The 12,329-nt window shown below is 36.1% G+C and overlaps 1 protein-coding gene across 1 annotated transcript in view; it reads right to left on the reverse strand.

Moving 5' to 3' along the window:
• Positions 1-12,329, reverse strand: part of Acss3 (acyl-CoA synthetase short chain family member 3) — a 193,712-nt gene that overhangs the window by 70,559 nt on the left and 110,824 nt on the right. The window contains exon 8 of the mRNA XM_021174594.3: positions 6,948-7,099. Within this exon, the coding sequence (XP_021030253.1) occupies positions 6,948-7,099 (152 nt within the window). The remainder of the gene's footprint in view (positions 1-6,947; positions 7,100-12,329) is intronic.

The raw sequence follows: 12,329 nt of genomic DNA on the forward strand, positions 1-12,329 counted from the left end.
CCTGATTGAAGATGGAAAGTTTTTCCATCCTCATGTATCAGTAGGATTTACATAATATAAGTGGTCATTTTACCAAGAGGAGTATGCAGAGTCAAAGAGCAATATAATAATACTCATCAAAGTTCCTACACCATTCTTTACAGAACTTGAAAAGGCAATACTCAACTTCATATGGAAAGAAAATACACAGGATATCAAAAACAATTCTTTATAATAAAAGGAATTATGGTGGTGTCATCATCCATAATTTCAAGCAGTACTACAGAGCAATAGTAATAAAAACCACATGGCTTTGGCATAAAAGCCGGCCAGTTGATCAATGGACCCAGAAGTAAACTCAAACACCTACAGACACTTCATTTTTTACAAAGAAGCCAAAACTATACAAATGGGAAAAAAAGAATGCATCTTCAATAAAAGGTGCTGGCCTAACTGGATGACTGCATGTAGAAGATGCAAATATATCCATATATATTTAGGAGCCCTCAAAAAGAAAGAGAGGCCCATTGGACATGCAAACTTTATATGCCCCAGTACAGGGGAATGCCAGGGCCAAAAAAATGGGAATGGGTGGGTAGGGAAGTGGGGGTGGGGAGGGTATGGGGAACTTTTGGGATAGCATTGGAAATGTAATTGAGGAAAATACGTAATAAAAAAATTAAAAATTAAAAAAATAAAGAATCACTTGCTGCAACCAGATCTAAACTCCTCTGTAAGAATGCAAGTAGGCCTCTCACTCTCTGTGATGCCGAGGATGGCCTTGAACTCCTTATATCTCTGTGGCCTAGGATCCTGGGTTTTTCTGGTGCTGAGGATACAAACCAGGGCTTTCCTCGAGCTAGGCAAGTAGCCTACCAGCTGAACTATATCATCAGCTTTTTGAGGGGTTTGACTCTGGTTCTGATGATGGTGATAGAAAAAGTGGAAGAGCACAGCTCTGGTACGGTGCAGGGAGGAAATAAAATGCTTCTGAGCCTATGCTGTGGTGAGTCTAGCATAGCCGCAATGCAGGAATAAATACTAACAAGACACAGTGACAGCTTATCCTCAGGGGGAATGAGAAAGCACAATGGTGTTGACTCTGAGCCCTGGAACAGTATCCCATGGCAACAGCCTATTCTCTGAGTTAGGGAACAAAGAGCAGCATTGCCTTCCTCTCATTGTTATCCCTCCATAGTAGCAAAGGATTGAGCATAGGGTATAAACATATTACTAATAATTCTAGTATAAACTATCAGCAGCAATGTAAGATGAATTATCTCCTTGTCAGGAAGGTCACTGATATGTAATTTTGTAATTTTGTTATATATACATATATATGTTTTTCAATACAGGGTTTCTCTATATAGCCTTAGCCATGGTTGTTCTGGAACTCACTCTGTAGACCAGGATGGCTTCGAACTCAGAAATCTGCCTGTCTCTGCCTCCCAAGTTCTGGGATTAAAGGCAAGCGCTACCACTGCTGGACTTGTTTTTGATTTATGGTAGGCATAAAATACAATCTCATTTAATTTAGAAATTTCTTTGGTATTCATGAAAGTTAAGAACCTGTCATGCTCCAGCTTCCTGGTTCATGAATTCATTATATGACTCGCCTATTTCTTTATTGAGTTGTCTACTTCTGTACTGAAAGTATTTACATATCCTGTATATTAAATATAAATGATTGTATATGCCACAAACCTCTTCTCTTGGTATATGTCTTTTAATTAAAAAATATTTAATGGACAATTATACAAATTATGGTAGTCAAATTTCATATTTTCCTTAATGTTTTGTGAATCATACTTTAAAAACAGTATTTGTATTGAATAGCCATGTAGCAGCAGGGGTCTGGGTCAATGGATATGGATAATATTTCCATCTGACATCTCTGGTCTGGGCTGCCACTTAGGACCATTTTGTTGTCCAAGAGCTGTACAGAGCTGGCCCTACCACAGACTTGACATTCTAGAGGACTGGCCCCACCTCTCACCATTTGTAGCACTTGGGAGAGCAGACCCTATCCTTGGCAGCAAAATAGAGCAGGTCCTGGTGGCTGGAGAGAAGGTGAGCCACACCTGAGGGAGTGAGTACCAGAGAGCTGGCTCTGTCCCTTACCTGCTCTGACATGGTGTGAATGTGGGGAAGATAATCTTCCTCCTTTGCCACCTGATGCATTCAGGAGAGATGGTAATATGGTCATGAGATCAAGAGTGCCAGCCTCACTTTTCACTGGCTGTAGTCCTCTGGAGAGTGAGCCCCACTCCTTGACTGGGCACACAGCAGAACTGGCTCTATTGACATGAGTCAGCCATAAGGTCTTGAGTACAAGAGAACTGGCTCTGCCTCTTGCCAGCTTCAGCCCTGGGTGGCCTACTAGGAGCAGTGCAGGCAAACGGGAAGGCTGAACAACTCAGCTGATCCCCAGGCCTACTCCAGAGTTTTGAGTTGGCCCAACATCTATACCATTTATGATCTGCTGGAGCACATGAAGGTCCTATAGATCCAAAGCTGCAGAATCTCCATGACACAGAGCAACAACAAAATATCCCAGAGATGATCCAGTATGGATGGTGAAGCAAGAGCCAGAGGCCTTGAAACAGACCATTAACTCATTGAAATGAACATTTGCAATTAAAGATGTGTGGACAAAAAGGTATACTGTGGGACACATTCGGACACACTACAGCTCCCATGACGAGATGTCTTTTATGCTATTTATTGATTGTCTTATTTATTTCCTTTTTGAGGGTAGGTTGCAAAGGCAGAAGGCAGATAGAAAGAGATGGGAAGATGACTGGTATTGGGGTACACGATGTGTAACTCACAAATTTATAAACAAATCATTCCTTGTGGGAAACATCAACAGCTCACTTCCCTTATAACTTTAATCTAGCAAACTACTTTTGATGTTTTTTTTTTTAATTATTTATTTATTTATTTTTATTTACATTGTTTTTTGAGACAGGGTTTCTCTGTGTAGCCTTGGCTGTCCTGGAACTCACTCTGTAGACCAGGCTGGCCTCGAACTCAGAAATCTTCCTGCCTCTGCCTCTCAAGTGCTGGGATTAAAGGCATGTGCCGCCATGCCCGGCTTGATGTAGTTTTAAATGCTATTTGGGGAATACTATTTTTCCGTGCTTGATAAACCAGTTGGTACTCATCTATCTGAGTCTGCCACATCACTTGTTTGTCCAGCTACTTCTATGAAGAAGCTTTCATAGAAGTGTAAGAATGTACAGTATTCTCAGCACAGTAATGCTTTCCCAAGAAAAAGGGTTTCATGATCTTCTCACATCCCATGGGTTACAACCTCTCCCACAGTCAAAGGGATATCTTAGATGTTTTCTCAATATACAACAAAGATTATCCTTGCATTTTGAGCTAACCTTTAATGATTATTTTCTTTTACTGTTAAGTAATTCTGGCTTCTACTCAAACACAGCATCCCATCATGGTTGTATAGGTGTTTATGTAAATTCACTGATCTACCTCATCCCGGTGGCACTGCTTGTTCTGAGTCCCTATCCATCCTACTATACGGTTATTTTTCCTTGATGAAAATCTTTAAAATTAAGTTCTGTTAGTGTTGCCTATTTGTTTCCATTTCTATTTTCCCTTTAGTCTTACCCAGTGAGTACTAAATGTATTAAACATGGTGTTACTGATGCACATATGAGAAGGTCTGAATTGTTTTCGATACTCAAACTCTGACTCAAATTTGACCTTTGTGGACCTTAATTACCTTTTTTTTTTCCTGAATAAAACAGTTAGAAACTCTTTGTTTTCCCTGTAACCTTAGTTGCCAAATGGGAATCTATTTAAACAGTTCGATGTTGGCATTATTTGTGTGGGATATAAATATGAAAAGCAAAAGATACTATTTTATTATATATTTCTTCATTTACATTTCAAATTCTATCCTGAAAGTCCCCTGTACTCCTCCCTCCCCACCCCTGCTCCCCAACCCACTCACTCCCACTTCCTGGCTCTGGCATTCTTCTGTACTGGGGCATAGAACCTTCACAGGACCAAGGGCCTCTCCTCCCACTGATGGCCAACTAGGCCATCCTCTGCTACATATGCAGCTAGAGACACGAGCTCCGGGGATACTGGTTAATTCATATTGTTGTCCCTCTTATAGTGTTGCAAACCTCAAAAGATACTTTCATTATATGAAGGTCAAAACACCTTTTGAGTGATGATACATTTTTTAAATAGTACCACTACAACTCTGTGGTCTAAGTAAGTGTGTGAATCCTGTTGAGATTACCTGAATTTGTTTCTTCCTGGCAAGATACAGAAGTCCTCAGGTCCTAGATTTACTCAGTGGCCAAATAAAGATAACACTTAAAGTTATTACTTATGAAGATGCTTCTGCTAAATGAGTTACTAAGCCACTTGTGTCTAGTTCACGTTTTCTTCACTCATTAATAAGAGTATATTCTTTTTTAATATATATACATGTATATATGTATATATATATATATTAGTAGTTTCAATTTGTATTAAAGATTTTGAATATTTATTTCTTGATATTTTAGCCATTCCCATTTCATCATTGGAAATGACCGATTTAGTATCTGTGATAACTAGTTGTATGTAAACTTGACACAAAGTAAAGCCATTACAGAAGAGAAAAATTCAATTGAGAAAATGTGCCTACCAGATTGGCTTATGGGCAAGTCTTTAGTGAATTTCCTTAATCAGTGATTGATGTGAAAAGATCCAGCACATTTTGGGTGGAGTTACATCTGGGCTGGTGGTCCTGGCCACATAAGAAAGCAGAGTGTGGAAGCCTGGAGGACCTAGCAGGAAAGCAGTGTTCCTCCATGGCCTCTGCACAGTCCATGCCCTGTTTGAGTTCCTCATCTGATTTCCTTCTGTAATAGACTGTGCTATGAAAGTGTGAATGAGAATGGCCCCCATAGAAGGTTTGAATACTTGGGCAACAATTGGTAGAACTGTTTGGGAAGGATTAGAAAGTGTGGTTTTATTAGAAGGAGTGTGTTACTGGAGGTATATTTGGAGCTTTCTCTCTCTCTCTCTCTCTCTCTCTCTCTCTCTCTCTCTCTCTCTCTCTCCTCTCTCTCCCCTCTCTCTCCCCTCTCTCTCCTCTCTCTCTCCTCTCTCTCCTCTCTCTCTCTCTCCTCTCTCTTCTTTCTTCTCTCTCTTCTCTCTCTCTCTCTCTCTCTCTCTCTCTCTCTCTCTCTCTCTCTCTCTCTCTCTCTCTCTCTGCCTGAGGTTGTTTTCTCAGCATGCAAGCTTCCAGGTATTGTTATAGCATCATGTACTGCCTGCCTACTGCCATGTTCCCTGCCATGATGGTCATGGACTAACACTCTAAAACTTTAAGCAAGTCCCCAGTAAACTCTTTAATAAGATTATTTTCAAGATTGGGGATGCTTACAAATTAAGATAAATGTGCCATCATAAATACCATTGGTTCCTATCAATAGAGAAGGATGATGAGGTTTTTTTTTTTTTTTGACAAATTCTCATACCCTGTGAGTAGTTATTTATGTGAAAAGTGTTAACTTAATGAGTGTTAGTGTGTGGAACATGATATATAAAAATCCATGCATAAATAGGAACACAGAAGAAAACAAAAGACATTTTAGTCTACTGGCAAATGTAACTCCATGCCTTACATTCAATTGGGTATATTACGTTAGTGAATAACTGACATTTAAGAAAATAAATACCTTCTCAAAACCTCTACAGGTGTCCTAGGATATGTATTTGAAATGTAAATGAAGAAAATACCTAATAAAAATAATAAAGCTATAGAAGTAAAAAAAATATGTATACTACATAAGTTCTAGAGTATTTTTGCCAAAATCTATTTTATATAGTTGGCATTGAAGTTAGGGACAACATGAATATGATAAATGAAGGCACAAAATGGAGATAAACAGAATATTGTAGTGCATGAGTCACATTATGCACACTTATAAAAAGTAAGACTGTAATGTTTACATTCTCTAATTTTTAGTAAATCTGGGTTTATTGTTTAAAAATATAAAATAATTTTAGATATGAGTAAAGAAAACTAAGAATCCTGCCAGATTTAAATCCTACTATATCTCAGCTATTTACTTCAGGCCACAGAAACCTATAATTTAAGTATCATGATATTAACTTCAAATATTCAAAATGTCTAAATCAAGCCTAATATTTAACCTGAAGAAAAACAAAAGCTCATCTTTTAGCTCATGCTTTCAGTGACCTATGTCACAGGGTTGGAAACAGCCTTGAGGATGTAATTGTGATACTTGTATTTGGAGATATACATCACAACTAATGAAATCAACAAAGTAACAAAAGCATCTATGGTATCTACAGGACACCATTACAAAGTTCAAGTGGAATAATTGGTCTCATTACAAACAGATGGAATTTGGATAGTAATATTCACATTATGTCTGTATATGTGTACTCAGGCAATGTATCTCTCCATTTAAGACCTGCTTATATTAACATTTCTGGAAGAGTTAGGTACTGAAATAACATGTATGTGAAATCAGAATCAGAATTTTGCTCTTAATTAAAATATAAACAGGGTCACCAAAAAGAAGAATGAAAGAAAGAAAAAAGAGAGGGGGAACGAAGGAAGAGAGGGAGAGAGGGAAAGAGGGAGAGAGGGAGAGAGGGAGAGAGGGGGAGAGAGAGAGAGAGAGAGAGAGAGAGAGAGAGAGAGAGAGAGAGAGAGAGAAATGGGAGAGAATAAAAGTGTTATGGTTAGAGTTGAATTGAAACAAACAAGACTATAGTGCTTAAAATATGACAGGTTCTCCAACAGTCTGAGTTACACATACAGAGCCATTCTTAACAATATTGTAAATATTTTACTCCTTCTATGGAGGTACTACACAACCAAAAAACAATGTTCAGTGTTATTTTGACTGCAGTTACGTTTGGACGTCAGCTTCTAATGTCATTTGCCCTGTGCATCTCTACTTCACCTTGTCAGAGAGTACTGCTTCCCCAAGGCTGCCCCAGGGTCCTGTTGACGGATGGCTCTAATTGCAGTTGGTGCTGTAAACAAGGCAGCCACTCCATGCTCTGCAAGCACACGGAAATAAGCGCCTGCATCCGGTGTTCCCACAGGCTTTCCCTAGGATGAGATTCATTTAAAATGTCACTGGGTAAATGTCTCATATTTCCACGACACTTTTATGCATACATATTTAACGCAGCAATATTAACAAAGATAGCTTCTCAACAAATCCTGATTCTACGACATTACCTTGTTCTGTTATAATCCAAAACTAAGAGAAAATTACCCAGGCTATTTTCTCCCTTTTAGAATCTTGGGAGCTTTTAAATTTAAATTAAATTTTTCAATGTTTTGAAAGATAAAAATTTGGATGTATGTATCACATTGAAATTAGAAGCATAATAGAATCTTCTCTATGTCAAGAAGTCATATATAGACAGTATTTAGATTATATGTTATATATTTATATATTGTATTACATATTTAATTTGTATAAACATAAAAATACAAATAATTACATATACAATATAATTATTTATTATGTATTAATATTTTACATAATATAGCTAAGCAATATATTCCTATATTAGTATTTATATATAAAATATTATATAGAGAAAAAAATTTGCTGTAAAGTAAATGAGAAATATAATCACTTTCTCAATATTAACAAATTTATATTTTCCAACATTAAAAGTGGTAAGAGTAATTCTTGAGGAAAAAAAAAAGTTAAAATCACAATGGTTCCTGTGCTTTCACAATTAAAGTTCTGACTCTAAGGAAAGAAAATTCTACAAATTAAAACATTCCACATGCTAGCCATTTTATATGCCATTTGATCTTTAAATGATTATACACACCACACACACACACACACACGTATATGTATATGTATGTATATATATGTATATATACATATATATATGTGTGTATAGATATACATATATACATATATGTGTATATACATTTATACACATATATATGTGTATATACATTTATATACATATATATGGTATATATATATATATATATATATATATATATATATATACCAACTGAAGATTAATGAATAAGAACATAGCGATGCTCGAAATTATGTAACTCAAAAGCACAAACTATTTTGGTAGATGTTCTTAAAAAACAAGTAAGAAAGATTTGAAGAATAGGCCAGTAATTTCCCAACTTTTTGATCAGAAATCCTGACTCATCCCTATTCCATCCTTTGTCCACCTCTTCTCATTATTGCAAGACCTCCTGTTCTTAGACCAAGGAACCTAGGTTATTAATGTATGTTGAATAAAAGTATACACATATTTCAGTGTAAAACATATTAGGCACAAATTATAATTAACAGAAGAAAATAGTTACCTTAGTTTATTTTTGCTGCCTTGAATATTCTAGAGAACATTAGACATTCTTGAAACATGGGGCACCTTCTATAATATTTGCTGGGGTCCACTGATCAAATCTAATCTAAGCTTTCCAGGCGTCTTTGGTTCTAGAAAACTCACATGGTAATTCTAAACTAAGGCAGCAAACTTACAGCAAACTGAGAAATCTCTCCAGAGAACACGAAGAGAACTGACAATCAGTGTGGTGGGCTGATAGAGAATGAACACATAGGACCCTATATTTTAGCACGTGCTCTTCAGTTGGTGGAACTCTTTGGAGAGATTGGGAGGTGTGGCCTTGTTGGAAGAAGTGTGGCCCTGGGAAAGGTTTAGTGGTTTCAAAAGTCCATGATATTCACAGCTCTCTCTCTCTCTCTCTCTCTCTCTCTCTCTCTCTCTCTCTCTCTCTCTCTCTCTCTCTCTCTCTCTCTCTCTCTCCCTGCCTTGTGGTTATATTTCCAATTGTTAGACCTCAGATACTGTTCCAGTGATAGGCCTGCCTGCCTGCTTGCCATGCTCCCCACAACGATGATTATGGAGTCTAACCCTCTGAAACGGTAAGCTCCAAATAAACTGTTTCTTCTATAATTTGCCGTTGTTGTGGTATATTATCATGAAAATAGAAAAGTAACTAAGACAATCAATATGAGGAAGATCATACCTGGACAATAATTTAGATTCAGTTCTTATTTCAGAGAGGGTATTTGATAAGACATTATTAGGGCTTAGGTTTTTTTGTTTTGTTTTTAAATAACCACCATTAATGTTCTTTAATGTAACTATATTTCTTCTCTTTAAACAGAATAACCTTTCAGGCCTCTTATAGGCCAGTTATGCTTTCACTCTCATAGTTTAAATATGATCTATTACAGCCGGAAATTCATTGTAATGAATCCTAGAATCAATTTCCATTTATATCACTACTCCTCTATATGGGTTAGTAAATTCAAATAGAAAAGAAAGCTATCTGTTACAAGCCTACAATACACACACAAAATGTAAGATGAATTTTGAAGCTGTAAGACCATCAGTCAGGAATAATATTACAACTTTATTCCTTCTCATAAAGCGAGGTGAACACTCTTGATTTATATGTCTTCAAAGTATCTTAAGCATCAATCAATCTTGTGAGCACTGGATAGTGATTCGGTAAACCTGATTTCACCCACATAGAAATGATTTATAAAATAAGCCTTATGCAATTGACTTTCCCTGTCTATCTTTTTATTCTCTTGCCCACTAAGTAAGGATAAACCACTTTGTCAATATTTGCTTGGTAAGTCAACAATACCGAGATGATCTCTTAAAATTGTGTAACCACCACTAAAGAAACAATCTATGGCCAATTGAAATAGAATCTCACTGCCTGACAGGGTCAGAAGAAAATGATACTGCATCAAACTTGATACTTGTATTTATGTCAGCTAAAAGAAGACATAAGTGTCACAATGAACATAGTGTGCCATGTGGGACTATCTACAAACAAGATGTGCTTTGATTCTTTTCTAATGCCTTCAATTAGTCACATCTGATAAAAACAAAATGACAAGCTAAATATTAGAAAAACTACTCAAACATTTTATGAATGATATGGGATTATAACTATGTTACAATTCTGATGATGTGTCAAGTGAATATATACCAACATTATATTTATTGAGCATAGCCTAAAAAAACCATGATGTAGAGTTACTACTGGGAGTCTTTAAAGTGACATATACAGTGTCATGATCTAATGTACAGTAATTGAACTAGAAACATTCCATTGATTTGAATTTTACTCCCCATTATCTAGAAGATAATTAGATATTATTAAAAATGGTTTTTATTTTAAAATTACTGAAAACATATATTTTATTTATTTTCCTAATCACTTCTATATATCTCAAGACTGATTAGAATGAAATAACATAAAAGAAAATATTTTTTTCTAAAACAGCCTGCTGATTAACACAATTATTAATATCTAAGTAAATACTTTTCTTAACATCAAGCAGAACCTGGATAGACATTGTATTAGAAAACATAAAACACCTAGATGTTAAATTAATCATAGATTTAACAAATATTTATTGAGCATGCACTATGGGTTGGTTAGATATAGAAACTATTTTGTTAAAAATCCAGAGAAGCCCCTACACTAAAGTAATCTGACCAAAATGATTTGAAAAAACATATGCATACATATTATAAATAATCATATAACCAATGCTGCAGGGTGTGTGCCCAATAAATAGAAGGCATTCGGGAGTGTTATGCTGTCAGTTTGTTGCTGTTAGTTTGTTTAAAAAATAAAAAACTGAAGCGAATTCCAGGGACACGTTTCTTTATGAACGTTAAATAAAAGTGATGTCAATACCTTATTGATTTTATTGGGTACTCTTTCCTCTCATGCACCTTCTGCACAAACATACACATAAACAAATGTGCACATAAGCAAAATAGAACCTCTGTAATGCCTTTCAAATGAACTCAATAATGCATCAACCATGCTGATCTGACAGTGGAAAACTACCCCAATTGCATAGCTCTCATTTCAGTGACTCGCAAGAGGCAATCACTCAACTTAAAAATACAATTCTAAAGTTGTGATGTTGAAAAGCAAATGAAAAGATACACCAGAAGAAAAATGCAGCAAAAAGACCCAGCATTAAAAAAAAGTGTAAAAACCTATGCTCAAATCCATGTCATTGCTTCTTTACTTATATATGTATTTATGTTGAGAGAGACAGAGACAGAGTATGCATAGGCACGTAGGCTACAGGACACATGTGGAAATCAGAAGACTATTCTTAGCAGTCAGCTCTCTTTCTCTCTACCTTGTGAGATCCCACAATCAAATTCAAATCCTCAGGTTGCCAAACAAACACCTCTAACCACTGATCCATCTTGCCAGTCCACACAACATAACATTTTAACATCAATTTTATAAAGTAGCAGTTACTATTATTAACTAGACCTATAAGTGGTAACATTTCACAGTACAAACACAAAGATATATGTTCAATGTATACATACTCCAAATTAAATTCATTGTTATAATTTTTCTACCACATTAAGACACAGCCTGTTATTAATGGCCCACAGAAGACAAGGTTCTGGTTAGAAAACCAAAGAACTGTTCAAATCCACACATATTTACTGTTGATATTAAATTCTCAAAAAATGAAAGTGGGAAAGTGTAAACCCTCATCAAAAGAATGATAAACATCCAAGTTAAATCTTTGAACTCTAAACAAAATGAAGCCCTTTATTACAACCTCTGTGAGTCTGTTGGTGGAGGTCATTCTTCCCTGTGGTTTTCAGGCTTTGATATAAACATTTTTGGGTCCAGTGCAGTGCTTGCTTCTGTTTTCTCAAGCTTGGAAATACATCTAGTTTCTTTTTGAACACTATTTTCGAGAATGTCACCCAAGGCATGTTTCACTGAGGTTTTGAGGCGAAGAGAACAACATTCGGCAGCAGTCAGTGTGAATTTCATTTCGGCAGACAGGTGTTGCAGAGCATTGCTTTGTTTCTGTTGGAATAGTGGTGGATCTGGCAACAGCATTTGTTAAGTTTCTACTTCATGTCATATGCCATTACCAAAGCATGAATGTTTTGGCTCGCAACATTTAAACTTGAGACTTAGGAAAACATAAACAAATCTCCAACATCTACCATTTAGTGGAAGGCAGAATGCAGTATAGAGTATGGAGTTTGTTCAGTGCTATCTGTGTGAAACAGAAAACATATTGCTGATACACTAATTACCTGATTTTGTGTATATGTATGTGTGTATGTATATGATAGGTATGTATATACATATACACATATATGGCCAAAAATCGACTTCAGGTGACAGGAATTAAAAAATCTGGAAATGGAGAAAAGACAAATTCCCATTGTTGGTCTTTTTCTATGCTCTGAAACACGAAGCAGTCAAATAGAGAGCTTTAATATATGGGGATATTTTT

This window comes from Mus caroli, unplaced genomic scaffold (genome assembly GCF_978045245.1).
Source record: "Mus caroli unplaced genomic scaffold, Mus_caroli_1 scaffold_9, whole genome shotgun sequence".
Taxonomy (NCBI): Eukaryota; Metazoa; Chordata; class Mammalia; order Rodentia; family Muridae; genus Mus; species Mus caroli.